Source organism: Mauremys mutica, chromosome 10, assembly GCF_020497125.1.
Source record: "Mauremys mutica isolate MM-2020 ecotype Southern chromosome 10, ASM2049712v1, whole genome shotgun sequence".
Taxonomy (NCBI): domain Eukaryota; kingdom Metazoa; phylum Chordata; order Testudines; family Geoemydidae; genus Mauremys; species Mauremys mutica.
The window spans coordinates 17,766,509-17,784,630 of record NC_059081.1 but is presented as its reverse complement, the minus strand read 5'-3'; the positions used below and the strand labels follow the sequence as shown (position 1 = coordinate 17,784,630).

General features: G+C 42.7%; 1 protein-coding gene across 5 annotated transcripts in view; it reads right to left on the bottom strand.

Moving 5' to 3' along the window:
- ACMSD (aminocarboxymuconate semialdehyde decarboxylase) overlaps positions 1–18,122 on the bottom strand; it is a 79,223-nt gene that overhangs the window by 43,256 nt on the left and 17,845 nt on the right. The window contains exons 1-2 of one of the 5 annotated variants that reach the window (XM_045032329.1): positions 5,669–5,685; positions 1,413–1,593 (exon numbers count right to left, since the gene is read on the bottom strand). The exons of 3 other annotated variants lie outside the window; for them this stretch is intronic. In XM_045032329.1, coding sequence (XP_044888264.1) covers positions 1,413–1,439 — 27 coding nt within the window. In that variant the 5' untranslated portion in view covers positions 1,440–1,593; positions 5,669–5,685. Of the gene's footprint in view, positions 1–397; positions 530–1,412; positions 1,594–5,668; positions 5,686–18,122 lie in introns of those variants that run through there. One more of the 5 variants, XM_045032328.1, reaches the window with a different exon arrangement.

The following is an 18,122-nucleotide window of genomic DNA, read 5'->3' as shown; positions in this document are numbered from 1 at the left end:
GTGCAGCATTTTTACAACTATAAATCTTTAAAAAAATCACATTGTTCAGGCAATATATAAAAATACAGAAATCTGCAACCACCCCATCTACTTAACTTAGCAACCAGCATAGTAGGCCTTTGTTTTATCGAGTTTCAAAATTCATAATTAATGTGGATTTAGAAAGCACACACAAACTCAAACTGCTTTAAAGTAATACAAGGGGCTTGAAATAGGGCCCAAGGAGTTTTTCTTTAATAAGTAGTGCAGAATGAGGATCTTAAATCCCCCCAAATCAGAGAAAAACCTATTGAAAACAGATGTTTATATAGTAATAGAAACATTGATAAATCAGAAGCTACAATGGTAACAATAGATGCTGCTCTAATACTGCAGCAAATGTCTAACCTCTTATTACCTCTTTTAGATCAGGCCATTCCATAGGTAGAATGTGACTATGAATATCAATTTTCATCTCTAAAGGATCACACGAGAATTGCTGTTTTAAGAAAGACATTTTCTAATTAACCTTGAGTTCGCTGTACTCCCTGGCATAGCAGATTGCTGTTAACTTAGGGTGTTATTTAAGTCTACCTGCTGGCCTATCAGGTTGTCTACATACAGTAACCAATCAGGGAGCTAACATTCCAGGGGAGCTGCAAAGTAATGTAAAGTCAATGACTCTCAGGAAGTGCTATTGCATAAATTACTGTACAGTGGAGAGTGAGGTTAAGCTGTGTATTTATACATGCAGTATAAATGGAGTTTTTGATCTAGAGTCTGAAATAAAAGTTGGTTTATAAACATAAAACTTAATTATTATAGAAAAACAAAGACTTTAAACATGTTGCTATTAACTCCCTTCTTTCCTCTTCTGAAAGATTTTATAAAGAGGGCATAAAATCCAGCCACTAGTGGATAAATTTGTGCTTCTCATCTTCCCTCTCCTTTTCGCAGAGTCCCTTCAATATTACTTCATAAAAATTTATGGAAATGCAGAATTGTGGCTGTAGCTACTTCTTTGGCTTGGTCACAATACTGGCTCATTTTATCCTCTCTCCCTCATTCAGTATGTCTACACAATATCACTCATTCTCCCCCAGGCTCTCTGACACTGGCTGGGACTATCCTTTATTCGCTATAATTTTAGTACTACTAGCTCAATCTGTGCCCCCCAGCCTATGATTACTGTCTGTCGAACACTATTGGCTCCATCTGGAGTTCTAGGGAAGATCATAAATTATGGTGCTTTTTCAACAGCTATGCACAACTACTAGATCACAACTGTCTCCTGTATCATATAATGCAAGTTGCTGTGTTCAAAAATTAGAATTCCATGCTGAAGTGCAGCTTCTTACATTTGTGTTAATAAAAAGCATGGAATATATTCATTCATTTTTAGAGGAGTGTCATGGAACTTCTTTCTTGCTTACCTCAGGCACCATGTCATGGTTCATCATAGAGGGCTGATCTTGACAACCTCCAAGTGCTGGTCAGAGAATAAGATAAGGCCTTAGGGACAGAGCGGTTCTGCTAACCCAGGGAGCTTGAGACTGGAATTCAGAACCTCCATGTGGTTTGACATCACCAGAACCTCCCAAAAGGAAAATGACCCTGTAATTCAGAGCTGTTTGTTATTTATTTCATAGCTACTAAATAGTTAAGGGTCTGTCCTGCATTATAGTACTACATATCTTTGGGACTACTATATGTATCCTAACGGTGAATCCTTTTATTTGCTCCACTCAGCACAGCGCTGTGCCAAAGGTCTCAGAGACCTTGGCAACTTTATAGGAGTCACATTTGTGTACAGGTGATCTGCTGTTGAACAACTTCTGGTTTGCAATGTGCATTAAAAGGCAGGTAAGTCCTCCAGGGAAATCTTGAAAAACAGTGGGCTTGATTCCCCAGCACCATGCCAAGTTTCTCGGGTGAAATTCACCCCAGTGCAGAAGGCCGATGCATCACATAAGAGTTATACTAGGGGTCAACGTGAGCATGAAGTTCCACTTCATCAAGGTCAATAACGCTCAACAAGTGTTATTGCATAACACCCTGTGGTGGGTAAGGGCTCTGAACTGGAGTGCATTTCACCCTTACAGAATAAAGACTGCATTTTTGTGCAAACAAGAAGAAACTGGAAAAGAGAAACACTCAAAATGCAGACTGTCCAAGCAGAATTGTTTCTAAATATTTCTCAAAGTTTCTATGAGGTATCACAAAGTCTTTAAAAACATACTGCACCCCCTGATTAATGCGGAAGCTTCCATATATTCTTTTTGCACAATCTTCTTTCATGACTTCTTTGAGGTAAAAAGTCTTCAGGATAACTTTGCCAGATAACAACAATTAGGGACCAGGACTGATTTCAGGTACACTGGTGAAAAATCTGGAGTAGTCCCACTGATTTCAGTGACAACTATTGTAACTGACAGTAGAATTAGATTTACTGCACTTAATCTCTTTTCAAAAAAGCAGTTTAGTCAGGGTTTTGAAGGAGTGCTGGGATCTGAGATTCAATATCTTCCATATGGCATTTGAAGATCCCCATTTTGCCTTTGTTTCATTACCTAAGAAAGTTTGTTGTCATATGCGTGGGGAATGATGACACAAAAGATCTTCATGCATCAATAGTCAAACTGCTGAGAAAGTGTTGCCACTCATCTGAAGTATCAAGATTGGTCACTTTCAAGAAAAGTAAAATTGAAACAAAAGACACAAATACAAGATGGCCTTTGTCAAAGACCTCTGTGCCAAATTTGCAAACCAGGTTCTAAAAATGAACCCTCAATTTTGGATGCTCTTTACTGGCACTTGCAAATTTAGTAGCTAGATGTCTAGCTACCTGGTTTGTGTGTATAAATCAGCTATTTTACACACACAGAGAGCATTGCAACTGGTTAAGAGTGTGTGCACTGTTGGTGGCTAAGCTGAGGCTACTTAGAAAATTTGTCCTTTTAGAAATTAAATGAATAAGTATAGAATAGCATGCTGGTAGCAGTTGCTTAGCAACACATTGTTTCTTGGCTTTCCCGGTGACTGCATTGGTCCTTTGAGACTGTCATCAAAGACCACATAGTCCCTGAGGCTGTGAGATGAGTCCATCTTGTAAATGTCACCTTTAAAAATAATGCAAGAGTCTGGAATTTTATTTTTTGCACAATATCAAATAGGCAAACCTTCCCCATGAAGTTAGCTTACTGCTAATAGGGCCAAATCTTCTTCCATGTCTGCAGAAGACCCAGAATCTGGTGGAATTCTAGGGTACCCCCAGCAATGAGAAGCTTGGAAGTGTAGAGCCCATTAATAATTAGCTGTTAAATAGTGCTCAAAGTACTTTACAAAGGTCAGTATTTTAATCCCCATTTTAGAAATGGGGAAACCGAGGCACTCCGGTGAAGTGATTTGCCCAAGGTCTCTCTCTCTCTCTCTCACACACCCCAGGTGACTGGTAGACCTAGGACTAGAACTAGAACCCAGGTCTCCTGAGTCCTAGGCCAATGCTCTAATTTATTATGCCACACTGTCACCAAGGACCACTAGATGGCCTGGAGCCAAGTTCCAGAGAGGCTATCTCAAAGGGAGTGTGGAAATGGCTCTCAGCGCATAGCAGCAGCTAGTGGACTCAGTGGGTACCAACCTCTTCCCTGTGGGTATAGCCTCAGCACACCCTTGGATCCAGACTGTGCACAGCAGACATGCCACACACACACATATTCCACACACACATACACTCTGGGGGCATTAGGATCTAGGCAGTAGCTCTCTTCCTCACTCTCCCCACCCCCGCCCACTATATGGCCTTGGGGGGAAAACTGCAGAGACCTGCCAACCAGAGACTCCAATTGATAGGAGCAGAAGCAGCCAAAGCAGGGACCTCTTGACATTCCTGTCAAAATTGACTTTCTCTGCCCCATGTCAATTGGCGTGGAGCCTCTTTAACTCACATCCTGGGAGTCTGCCAAAAATATCCCACAATCCCAAGGGCTGGCTTCCAGAATCTCCAATCAACTAGAGTGAAAAAGGAAGCAACCTCCTTTGGTGTACTACAGCAGCTCAGTTAATCAGCGTTAACTCTTTCATTGTCTTCTGACCACTGAGCTGCAAACACACGGTCAGAGAGCCTTCAGTCTTTGCAGTGGAGACTGACCAGAACAAGCCCTTTTCAAAGCATGCTGCTTCGTGGTCACTGGAGCACAGCCAGATTTTGGTAAATCTCAGGTGTGAGGCCAGCAAAACAGTGGACTTTAGTAAGAGTACCAGGAATGATCACTCATACCAACAAATAACAATTGGCACTGCTGCAAATTTACCGGACCAGTGACCAGTGCAGGGAGCAGATTAAGTGTCAAGAGTGATCAGAAGTGGACCTCCAGCAACTTGCCAACATCCTGCCTGTTTTATGAGGAGTTTGACTGAGTGCTGGGTGCTGTGCTAAGAATGGAAACAATAGTGCTGCATGATAAACTGATCATCTGGAATAGTACCCTGCTGGCCCCAGGATCCAGCATAGGGTGTGATGGGAGGCAGCAGCAGGCACCAAGTGAGGCCAGCGAAGTGACTCGGTTATTGAAACTGGTCTCAAAGGAGGCTTTGGAGCAGGCGCAGCAGAGCACATCCTGGGGCTGTACTTGGAGGAGCTGTTTGATGTTCCCCTGAGGAACAGCCCACTGTGGAGCCTGCGGCAAACACAGACAGGACAGAAGCCACCCAGAGACTAGTAAGTTTCTGGCTCCATTATAATGTTTATCAATACAATAATGGAAGGGATTTCCATTCTACAAACCAACACAAAAGTTGTTGTAAGCCCCAGCTAGCCGTGGGCATCCACTACTGGCAGATTGTATGCCATCGTCATGGCTCCCTGCTCCCCACCATGTGGAGTTCAAAATGGAGACCAGGAAATGCAGACAGTAAAAATGCCCTGAAAGTGAATTTTTAATGGAAGGGCACAGATTTTTGTTAGGGCATTCCTGTTTCTTAAAAAAGAATAACCTTACATTGTCATACCTGTAAGTACGCTGCTCTGTAACCACTCAGCGGTGTAATGAGTCTCCTGGAAACTGTGAACTGTGGGGTGGGAGATGGAAATGTGTTCCATGCACAAATCTAGCCCCTTTCAGGTACATGTAATCCATGCAGTCCATTGGTGACAGAAGCATTTGTCCTAAGTTCGACTGGGGTTTGAAAATGTATCCAGAAATGTGCTGGGGCGGGTGGTTGTGTAAGGGGATAGCTGTGGAGTTCCGTGTGTCTGCATGCAGTCACAACTGGCTAAGCTGTGTGGAAGCTAATGCTGCATCCTGTTGATTTTCTCATGAATTCTGACTCAATCCCGGGTACTAATAGATGCAAACTTTTCCTGAAGCAGAAATACATTTTGGGGAAGGGTGTATTTTCCAGGGCCACCTTGGTAGCTAACCAGGCAGTGCACTCATAGATGGGCTATTCAGTCACTATACCGTTGAATACTTCGGCTGCATATGCTGCAGGTTTCCCACTGGCAGCTTGGAATAACATCTCCTTTTGCCAATCGGGCTCCACAAGACCTGTTATGTCTTCCAAAATGTGGAAGCCCTGGAATGATAGAAAAAGCTTTTGTAGCAAGGTCACTGCCAGTTGTCCCTCTCAACCCAAGAAGATGTGCAATTTTTAGAAATCAAGAAACAGCTTTGAATATTTAACATACCCTTGTCTCTGCACTTCTTTCATTGTGATTAACCAGGCTGTGTCCAGGGAGCTTCTGTGGACTAAAACATCCCTCTCGCAATGTATCGAAATTCAGTTTGGAAAAGTAACATTTTATATCCTTAAAATTCCATAAGGATTTTTTCTGTGTTTCTGCACTGAGCTGTTTGAGACAATAACTGTGTGTGTCTTGTCCTGTTCCAGGCCCCGTGATCTCTATTGGCTGCAGTACCTCCACAGCTCACCCACACTGCAGTACAAGTCTGGGCAATGTAGCTTCGCTGACCATTCCAAGAGGAAGCATTTCTGTGATGAACTTATGGTTGAAGTTCCTGACAGGACCAACAAACAGGTCCAGTACTAAAACCAGACGGACTTGCAGCTAGAGAAAAGGCATGGTGAGAGACAAGAGGACAGGCTGAGGCTGGCTGCATAGCTTGAGGATGGGGTTTCAGCATGGGAGCAGGCACTGCCTTTGCAGTTCCTGAAACAGGAACCGTGGCTAAAGGAGGAGGACAGAGCTCAGCAGAGAGAACCATTTGAGTGGCTGATATCACTAATGGCTGCGAGAGTACTAGCTCCTGCTGCACCCACATCCCAGCCTGAGTGCCTGGCACGGTACCATCAGATGCAGTCCAGAAACAGCTTGGCTGGGTGGACCACGCAGTCAGGCTCCACAAGTGGGTGGGCAGGGCAACTTAGCCCCATGCATTCCTCCGTCTTTGACTCTCTCCCCTGTGGATGCCTCCACTTCCCTTCTTCAGTACCAAGAGATTGGGAAACAGGGAAAGAAGGGAAAGGAGAATCAGGGCCACGACACATGCAACAATAGGGGGTTTCTTTCTGTCTTGTACATGGTTTCACTGTTTGCACTTGTTTGTGCACTTTTTTGGGGGGAAAGATTCTGTCGTTACCAGGAGTGGTGGAAGCGCCCTAAAAATGGGGGGACCACAGGAGCCCAAACCGCTGCCTCTTCGCCCTGAGGCTCCACCCTCAGGCTGCCCCTTCCCCCTGAACCTCCGCTCCCATGTCGCCCCTTCTCCTCAAGCCCCCGCTCCCGCGCCACCCCTTCATCCCTAGACTCTGCTTCCTGCTCACTCCTCTCCGTCCCCTCCCCCCATCACTCACCCTTATGTCTGGTAAAAAGTGGGGAGGCCAGGGGGCCATGGCCCCCTGTTCCAGCTTCCCTGGTTGTTACTAGTATTTTGGTGTGGTAGGCAGGCCAGCTGCCATTAACAATGGGTCAGTGTTGTAGTTTTCTAATACATGTTATAAACAAAGCTTTTTATGTCACCAAGAAAGTTTGTTGCTATCACTACAGCACATCATACCTTTATTATTTTAAATACACATTGTAAGCACATGATAAGGGACAATTAGGAATTAGTAAGATAACACTATTCCTCGATATGGTTAGGGCAAACTATGGGCACACGAGTCCCATCAATGGCCCTGGCACAGTCTGGAAACCCCATTCTCTCAAAGCTAGCAATTACCTTAGGAATATCTTTTATGCCCGCCACCTTGGGTAAACCACATATCTGCTTGCCTCAGAAACCTCCACCACCACTTTACCTACAGTTGACTTCCCAACACCAAACTGGCTGTCAATAGATCTATAGTAGTCTAGGCTACCCAGCTTCCAGACAGCTACAGCAACCTGCTTCTGGACCAGCAAGGGTGCCCTCATGTGCGTGCCTAGTTTACGCTAAAGTGTTGGAGCAAGCTGTTCATAAAGCTCCAGAAATGTAGCTTTCTTCATGTGAAAGTTCTGAACCCACTGCTGGTCATCCCAGGTCTGCATGATTATGAGATCCCACCAGTCGATGCTTGTGGCCCTGCATCAGGAAGAGCGGAGAGCTTTCCAACTATGCAGTTTTTTTAAGATATATTTATAAATTCAAATTTTCAAGGTTTAATACTTCAGCTGTCATCCCCAGGAGTTACCCATTGGTCTCTTGGGGCCTTCCAATCCTTCCACAAATGGAATCTCATCTTGGACAGAAGATCCCATCCGTTTTCTGGTTCAGAAGAAAGACCTTGTGTCAGTTCAAGCACATCTTTTTATACCAAAAGCACTGTCTGTCTCCTGGTTGCTGGAAAACTCAGCTTGAACCAGGATATGGAAATCACTCCAGGGGCTGGTACCTCTTTATTTAGTCTCAGTGATTCACCTTCATCACCTCCCACTGATTTAGTTCCTCTAGGAGCTATGGTAAGCATCCCCCATAGAGTAGAACACAATCATACATAAATCATTCATAGATTTAATAGAATATGGTCACCAAAGGTAATGCATGTGATTATAATATTGGTCACATCTCCCTCCATACAGAAGTGAATGTCACTAGAGTGCTTGATCATCATCCTACAGGTTCACTCCCTAACTGGCATGACAGTCAATACCTTTTATACTTTCAAATTACAATTCATATAATAAACTTTCTTCCCTATAGCCCAAATCTTTTGTCCATCCCACCTGTCTGGAGGTCAGGGACTGGGAATCCCTGTGGCATGACCTCAGCTTCTGGGGGGGTGGGGAGGGGGAGGAAGATTACTGAACCCTCCCTACACCCACCCACCCTCCCTCTCAGAGGGTTGGCCTTTTGTTCTTCACACACTGCATCAAAGTCATGGCAAGCAGCATTTCCTTCCCCACCAGTCTCAGACTCTTTTACATTTTCACACACCATCAAGCAGTCAAACTGGGGGAAGAAATTCCCTTTCCTTCTTGGCTGTCTAAACAATTGGTTACTTTGTTACCTGCAGGGAGGATCCTACCCCCACTTCTTTCTGTCAGCTACCTCAGTTGCATTCTGACTCACACCTCCCTCTACATGTTGGGGGTCAGATGAGGGAGCTTGATTCACCCTCTCTGCCTTTCCTGGATAAAAGCCTGAATTTGGTTTTAAAGCCCTGGTATCATTTCCAACATTCCTCCCATATTCCCATAGTCAGAGTCCCAGGACCTTCTTTGGTGTCCCATATTGACTGTGGCCTTAAGCAGAGCACTGGGGTTCATTTGTTTGCCTGCCAGCTTCTGAGTATGTATGTCCACTCTTCTCTCTTTCCTCCTGGGTGTGACTTGACCCTCTTCTCATGTTTGAGCCAGTAGTGTTTGTCCTGGTCAGAAAACTTCTGTTGCTCCAGGTCAGTCTCTAGCTCCCCCACATCTCTCCTGCATAAGCAGCCTTTTCCACTCCAGCCTCCATGTCTCAGGACCTCTTGCCATCGCTGCTACCTCTGCTGGACTGTCTGTGGCACCATCTCCTTGGTCCTCTGCATGCCATAAGGAGGACAAGGGGGCTCTCCTCGCCCCTGTCTGAAGGGGGTGCCCCATTCTGCTGGAGAATGGCACCATAGAGTACCATGGTAGTAAGCCTGGCTCAAAGCAAGTCTAATTCAAATGTTGATCTGTGCGCTATGGGGAGCATTGGTGAGTGGACATAAGGTGTTAGAGATGTTCAAGTTGGATCATGCCAAATTTCTATAGTGTAGATGAGAACACAGATTGAACACTGCTGCTGCAAAAACTTGGAATTGAGATTCAGTAAAGGATTTCAGCATATTCTATTAGCACTTCATTGTATTAAGATAACTTAATAAGGTGCTGTTCAATACAACAAAGGAAGCATAAACTCTATTACAAAGTAGAACTGGGTTCCTAGCAATTTGATTAATAAGTGTTAACCTGAAAGCTAGTCTGGTAGTAATTTTCTTTCCTATTCAGTTCTTTACACTTAGGTTAAGGTGCCCAGTGCTCTGTGTGTGTGTGTGTGTGTGTGTGTGTGTGTGCGTGTGTAAGTTGATTAAGCATTTCTATTCATTCTGCTCTTGACTGATGATTAATTTAGAAATATGCAGTTAGATGTTTACATAATGGATAATTAAGTTTATTTATTAAAACATACACAGTTAATATTGTCAATTACTTCACAGAATGATAGTCATAGCTACTGTCCAGAGAAAGATCTCTTGGACCATTTAATCCAACCAGCTGTATATTAATTACACCTTAAAAAGGTATCTAATTTTATAATTAGCACCGCAAGAAATGGTACTATAATTAACATTGCCAGCTTTCTTACAATGCCTGGTTGCTCTTACAATGAAAGCTGATTTCATTGTAAATATTTAAAGAGCTAGATTCATCCCTGATTTCAAATTCATTGACTTTCACCATGTGAGAATTTAGCTTAGTGGGTCAAAACATTCTCAGTTATATCCCTTCAAGCCTATTGACTTCAGTGAGTTGTACAGGTCGGCAGAATATGGCCCACTGATATAAGTTTTCTCTTCAAAAGGCTATTTATTACTGTTCTTGCCAAATTCAGCATCATCATTTAAATGGCTTTTAAAGGAAAATCCCTCCCTTCCCCCAGTAAGCTACCTTCATTTTGCATGGTTAACAAATTTTGAGGCCATTAGTTCTAATGGAGAAGGTTAATGGCTGCAGTGCAATGAGCTGAAGTGGGAGGCAGGTACAAATAAAAAAGGATCACAGAAAGTGTGGAGAGGAGGTTACTAGAGAAGAGCTGTTGGGACATAATTAAAGCATTATTTTGCAAAATGCCCTTTGAAACTAAGTTATGCAATATTCACAGCAGTACAAACTGGCTACTCAAGACCATTTTTAAAGAAGGATTTCCTCAAGCTAAGCAGTACCACACTGGGTCCATAAACTGTACTTGTCTAAATTGTAGTCTTTGCTGCATGAGACCCAGACCATAGAGTTCACTGGATTTAAAATGTATTTTATTGTGAGGTAATTGATGATTTTTAATTTTTATTGTTTGTTGCACTCACTTTCTGTGTCTTGACTTGCTTTGAAATTCCAAAAATCTAGACCAGCTCTAGGGATCAGTTCGCAGAAAGAGAGTCTTAGCTTTTCTACATTTGATAAACAACATCCTAATTATATTTAAAAGCATGAGTTCCACAAATTCACTTGCCATTCTATATTACTTGCTTTCCAATGTAAAGAATTTCCCACTTCTTGAATCAATTGCTGTAGGAAGCAACACTTCAAAAGATGCAAAAGGCTGAAAAAATGATTAGACTAATGTAGTTTTGATAAGCTCTCAAGTATCCTGTAGGGTTTTAAGCCCTTGGACATATGCAGTGAATTGTGTCTGAGGCACATTAGACAACTTGTCTTTCTACATTTGTATCTGTGAAGGTCATGGAAAAGGCAGCCTCTGATGTACAATGTTGTCTGCTCTATGAGACATGGTCAGCCATCTTGACTTCCCATGAAGAATGAAGGAATTGTTGACATATATTTTTATAAATATCATATGCACCTCAGGTTACCAGTGTGATATTCCCTACCTGACTGCATAGACTTAGATCAAACGAAGCCATTAAGGGAACTGTAACAATGGCAAAGCTATTAACTGGGGAATAGCCTGCCTGACTCCAGCCAGGCAGGCAAGGTTTACTTTTCTCAGACCTGAGCCTATGATCAAAAAGAATACTAAAAGCTTAAGGATGCCAGCCTAGAGAAGAAAGGGAGTTGAGTGGGTTGCCAGAAATGGTTTGAGAGAAGGCTCTGGCAGAAAAAGACAGAAACTGCAGCAAGCTTGCTGTCTCTCCCAAACCAGAGATGGAGGTAACTGGGCTGAATGGAACTTTGCAAAGCATGCAAGGAAAGATTAAGTTTTGGGTAAGGGGAAATATGCACATAGGCCTTTATTGTTTTGATCCTTTGCTCTGTGTGCAGTGTACCTTGGGGTGAATCAAGAATACTTTAGTTTGAAGAAGCTGTTTTTGAGTCACTTTTATCAGCTGCTGTCATAGATTCCTTAAAGAAGAGGACTTACAGGTGTCAAACACAGTTGGACTTACTGGGTTAACAAGGTAAGGGTGGTGCAGCCCAGAGATCTGGTCTGTGTGGTTCCTCCCAGAGAGGGGTGAAAGTAGTGAAACCTGTCCTGAAAGGGACTAAGTAGGGTCTAAAGCTCAGCTTGCCCTGTAACTGTGACACCTCCTGTTACATGCTACTCTCTCTGCAGCCTAAAAGTCTTGCAGCTCTTTTAAACAGAATTATATTGTTATTTTGAGCCTAGTCCAAAGCCCACAAAAGTCCCTGGAAAATCCGGTTTTCCCCAAATATATCTGTGGGAAGATGGTTTCTGAGGTTTTGGTTTGATCCATTGTAGTGAAAGTGGTCAATTGCGAAGTCTGGATCAGGATGTGGATCTAACTGGCTGAAAGTTCAGTGGTGAGGTGTGCAGGTTGGGATTCAGGGTTTTGTTTCAGGCCTCTCTCTAATGTTAATATCTGTGTGGTGTGTTGAAGATGCAAAATGAAATATAAATGCTAAGTTTATTACAATTATTCTTTGCAGTTTACTACAAACAATGTAGACTGCAATCTGTAGTACTGTAAGTGGAGCACAAAATAGTGGTTGCTGTCTATGCACATAGCTGTTATTCTGTATTGAATGATTAAATTGATTTTGCCTGTGGTACATGACGCAAGCCAGTTCTGTGAAACTCTGGCAGAGGATACAATATCAAAGCACGAGAGGGCTAAGATAAGAGTAGCTCTGCCACAAAGTCTACTTGCTTTTATGCACTGCCAAGTTTCCAGTCCTCGAACTCATCACCTTTGTATGTGAGGATACTATATTTCAATGATAAATAATAATAATAGTAATCACTGAATTCTCATGCTACTTTGATACTGTCATATCATTTCCATCTCTCCATTATCAGGAGATAAAAATCAATATTAAAATATGTCAACAGTAACATTAATTCTACTTAATTCAATCACTGCTTAATTTGATCTTCTGCAATTCAAAGAAAGCCACATATGTCTACTTCATCTTTAAATGTAAGAAACCTGTCTGCAGTGGTGACCCGTGGGGGGGGGGGTTTGCGGGGGTCATGTCCCCCCCCCCAGAATTGCTGCTTGGGTTGTACTGAGCATACTCACACAGACTGAGCAGGCTCAGTAACATCTGCTGAAGTCACTGCCCTCATTCTGCCCCTCCCCCCCACATCGGGTTGTCTCTGCCTGCTTGTCTGTTTACTAGAGGGCAGGCCTGGGAGGGGAATCAAGATGGATGGCCCAAGAGAGTGAGAGGCACTCTATTATCTTTCCTGTGGATATTTTATATTTGTTACTTCTTTGCTGTTTTCCTTAATCTAAAATAAAAGCCATTTACTCTGCAATTACATTTTTCTCTTTGTGAATCAAAAACCATAATGCTCAGGCCCCAGCGGCCAGATTTTCAACTCTTCAGCACCTACAATTGCAGCTCATCTCTCACTTAGGGCCAGAGTTTCAAGACTAGGGTGACCAGACAGCAAGTGTGAAAAATCGGGACAGGGGATTGGGGGTTATAGGAGTCTATATAAGAAAAAGACCCAAAAATCGGGACTGTCTCTATAAAATCGGGACATCTGGTCACCCTATTCAAGACTTGCTTAAACCCAGCAGCTCCCACGGTGATATCTGTGGTCAGCTTTTCAAAAGAGCTGAGCTCTCAACATAATGAGCCCCTTTGACTATTTGGCTTCTTATTAGATGCCTAAATAGAGGCTGAGCTCTTTTGAAAATATGGCACAAACCATTCCACTTCTAACCCCAGCAACTTCCACCTTTTATTCTGATCATTTTAAGCAGGCATTGGTGGATGAATCGAGCACTGGTAGGAGAAAGTTGCCATTAAAACGAATAAAGGATAAACTAAACTCTGAAATAGAAATAAAAAAAGAATCCAAGGAAAACCTATGATAATCAAAGAGGATAACACTTCAATATCAATCAGACACTGTTAATGTAATTAGATTATTAGCGCTATTATATGCTGTACAAACTGCAAAATGCCCCACTGGTGCCATCATGGATAACAACATTAACGGCTTATGTCATTCAAAAACACCAACACAATCTTAAGAATGGCACATCATAAGAAAATAATGTTTAAAATCAAGAGAATGCTAGAAAACCTGCCATTATCACTGCAGTAATAGCAGCTCAATAATGTACTTAGAAACATAATGGTATTCTCAGAGACAAGGAATCTCCTGATGCAAATAAGGATATGGAAATGTTGTTGCTATGCAGAAGAGCCAAAGAACTGGATAGGCATTAGGCAGGGAGACTGACCTTGAATTAAAATTATGAGCAAAGAAGTTTTCACTAGAGGACAGTTTACATTAGATTCTAATCAAGCTCATATTGATCCCTTGAGAAGAATAAAATTAATAATAGAAAACAAAAATATTTAAACACTTTGTGTTCATCTGCAGGATTCTTTAGTTTATACAAGTGGCATTGCTATGTCTTCCTCACAAGGACTCTGATTCAGGAACGTACTCAAACGTGTGCTTAAGTCTAACTTATTCAGGTCTTGACATCAGTGGGACTTTAAGCATTTGCTTAAGGGCTGTCCTGGATCAGGATGCTTTCCTATGATGGGGCGAAACTGACTGAATCTGTCTATTCTATCTGTCCATCATTCATGCGCTCAGTCTACTATCCTGAGCTACTTCTTACTTTCAAATATTACTATAGTGGGCTTCAAAACTACTATTTTGATCCAGACAAACTATGAAATGTTTTACCTAATTCAGGGCTGGAGTAACTGCAGTTACACAAAGCAAGGGAGAAAAACCCCCAACCCACTTAGGCCTGGTCTACACTAAGAAGGGGGTTTGAATTAGGGTACGCAAATTCAGCTACGTGAATAGCGTAGCTGAATTCGAAGTACCCTAATTCGAACAACTCACCCGTCCACACGCGGCGGGGTCGAACTCCGCGGCTCCCCCGTCGACTCCGCCAACTCCTTCTGCCGAGGTGGAGTACCGGAGTCGACCGCGGCGCTTCCGGAGTTCGAACTATCACGTCTAGATCAGACGCGATAGTTCGAACTCCAAAAAGTCGAACTCTCCGCGTCGAACCGGCAGGTAAGTGTAGACGTACCCTTAGAATAAGGAATACGGGGAAATAATGTTAGGAGAAAAATGTATACCGGACAATATGAGGTCAAGCTTTGGTAAACACCAGCTCTAGTCCTGGATGACATACAAGGAAGTTTAAATACAATGTTCCTTCTACTTTGTTTTCTATGTGTGGCATAAACAACTACCCAAGCTCAAGTTTGAAATCACTGAGTGACACCTACTCTCATTCCCTCTTCTTACTCTGCCTCACCCCCACTCCATCTATTCCTTCATTCACTCGTGCCCTCGCTTTCTGTATGTGTTAATTTCTCCTTTACTTACACACACATACACATTACAATGGGGTGCGGGGCCTGGGTGGATGTGAATGCGCTGGCCAATCATGTCAGCCTGGGGGACCACCCCCAAAGAGCAGGGCCCAGAGCAGTCGGCCCGATTCGCCATACCCTAGGGAAGACTCTGATTGTAAGCATTCAAAAATCACGAGTCAGACCTCCAAAAATCATGAGATTAAAAAGAACTCAAATTATAATTTTTTTATTTACTTCTGGCTTTTGAGCTTTTAGGAGTGCACTCTAGTCACATTTATCAGCTTTTCTCTGGAACCATGTGGGCTAGCAACTCACTTAAAATAAAAAAAACAGATTCTCACATTTTCCTGACTCCGGGAACTAATGTAAGGATCTGAGGGTGCAGGTCTAGAACACAGGGCTGTGGGGATTTCTGACACTCTCTCATCACCAAAAAACACTATCTTGCTGACTGTCTGTGCAGGAGCATCCAGCAAAACACCATCTTTTTAAACCTGAGAGGTCAGCCCCACAGGAAGTGCTATCAGAGTGCCAAAGGCTTGTGGCTGCCTGATTGGCTCATACCTGCTACTTAAGCCAGGAAGTGAGTTGGGTGGGCTGTCTGAGCAACTGTGCAAACTTCCTGCTGCCACCGCCACATTGGAGGCTGTTTTTGCCTGCCTCCTCCAATCCTTATCCAACCCCATTCCTAGTCCACTCCTGACCTGTTCCTTACTCCTGCTCCATGCCTGATCCTTGCCTCTCACTGGTTCCTGCCCTGTCACCTTGCTCTTGACCATTGTCTATCAGTCATGGCTCTGAGCCCTGGCTCTGACTCTGGCTCAACCCTTAACTCTAGCATTTGGTATCTGACCACGGCTCTGATCCTCAGCTTCGATTCCTGGTCCTGACTCTGGATCTATCCCTTGGCTCTGGTATTTGGCAGTTAACTCTGGCTCTAACCCCTGCTTCCATTCTCTAACCAGGATACCTATTCTATCCACTAGGCCAGAGCACGTACATCCTGATTCCCAACAACTAGGGCTTTAAGAAATACAGTAAATATTGGGAGGTTGGCCATAAAATAATGAGAGATAGCAACACGCGCTATCAGTGACAGTAAGGGAGAAGGTGTATGAAATAGGGATAAGGAGTGGGAGAAAGGGGTGAGGAAAGGTGAAAAGGAGAATGAGAAGGCAGAGTGAATGGTGGGGAGGAGGTGATTGTGAATGAGGGCATGGCATGAATGGGAAGAGAGGAAGGAATGAATGAAAAGGGTAGGCAGAGTGAGAGAAGGGAAAGAATAAGATGGGGAGAAAATGGGAGAGATAGCAAGACCTTCCAACTCATAAGGTGAAATCCTGGCTCCATTAAAGTCAATGGCAAAACTCACATTGACTTCAATAGGACCAGAATTTCACCCATAAATTTTAAATCTGAGTATTGGCAGCTATTTGTTCCACACTCAGAAAACAAGAAAGGGAAGAAACTCCAGTTCCCCCTGCCCTGGCTGCGAGTAGCAGCAGTGGTAAGCAGGGGATGAGGGATGTGCTAAGGCACCCACTCTGGGCACAGAAGAACAACGGCATGCCTTGTTCTCCTGTCTGGATGAAGCAGCAGCTGGTAAAGCTTGCAGCCTCCTTTTCTGGGGAAGGAAGCACTATACAATAGGCACTGCTGAGTGTGCAGTTGGGTTTGTGGCTGGATGGGAATCTTGCCCTGACATTGGTTCAACCTCACCGAAGTCAAGGGACATAACTGCCCACTAACAAATCTCTCATCTACATTTACAATACCCATGATAACTCATTCATTGCCTCCTACATCAAAGCCATAGAGAATATGAAATTCCTGCTCATATCTGGTGCTCTTTATTTAAAGATAATCTTCAGCATTGACTCTTTACCTAGACTTCAATGTGAAGCAACACAATGCCTCCTAATGCTTAAAATGCAGTCATATAACAAGGGAGCTACTGTCTGCAAATACTTTTGGCACTGGAAATCAAACACACACTTTTCCAAAACTTAAATGTAATAATGAGGATAGAAGGGATTTATTAGGAAATGTTCATTACATAGGGGGTCATCTGGGATTGCCACAGCTGACTTCCTCTCATTGCTTTGAGTAAATCCATATCTGGTGTGTTAAGGCTTGACTGAGTTACAGTGATGCAGAACTAGGTCAAATTACTTCTGAGCTACAATGCTTTCACTTCTCCATTTGTCAGGAAACACAGGGACCTTGTCTTACTTTATTAATCTGCAGATGTTAAGGCCATGGCAAAACATATATTTCACCTTGCAGTTAATGGATAATGCCATCTAGTGGCAAACCAACAAGCATCGATATAAGGAGTCCATCTAGCTGTCCAGGCTGGGTTTGATGATCTAATCAGTGCTCTAGACAGCTGACTGTTTTAATATGGAATTATAATTGAAAAGTGAACATCAGTGCTCTTTCTCTAATTTCTCCAAAAAATCTTCAAAATGTGTGTCTATTTCAGGGACATTTTGTTCTCAAAAACAGATGTAAACTTTCATCTCAGTGAACTTGTATTAATTACAAATGCAAAGTGTGAAATGGACCCTAGAGAATCTCACATGCATTGCTGTTTTTTATCAGATTTAATTTACAGTATTTAGTAATTATTTTATTTTTTGAAAGTGGAAGCATCTTCAAGCACATGTAAGAAAGAATGCAAGAGAAATTTCCTGATATGACTTGCCAACTAGAACAAGCTGTAACTCTCCTGAGACATCTGAGAGTGAATGACCTTCATCTTTAGAGTGGGTGGGATGGGAGACTTCAAATAATAGCTTTAAAGTCAAACACAGAGTCAAATGAAAAAGGCTTGTGATGTATTGATGATACATACACGGGGCCAGCTATTCATGCTGAATAGTTACTTACTCCATTAATAGGTTTGTTCAAATCCATAGAGAAAGGTACTATCCATCATGAGTAAGATATCAGAATTACCAGTGTGAGGTAGAGATTACATTTTTACTAACCTTTTCTAAACCCTGATTTAGCTTTGGATATAAACCTCTGCATGTCTGATGTCAGTTTGCTTTGATATTTAGAAGTTCATTAATTAAAAGAAATCCTCACAGGTACACACCTCATGATGTTTTCACATTTAATTAAATAAAAATTAAGTGCAAACTAAGCCATAACAAATTAGATTCAGTGGGTGAGCGTTGTCTGCGTAAGTCACACTCCCAAGTGTTATCAGCACTTATGG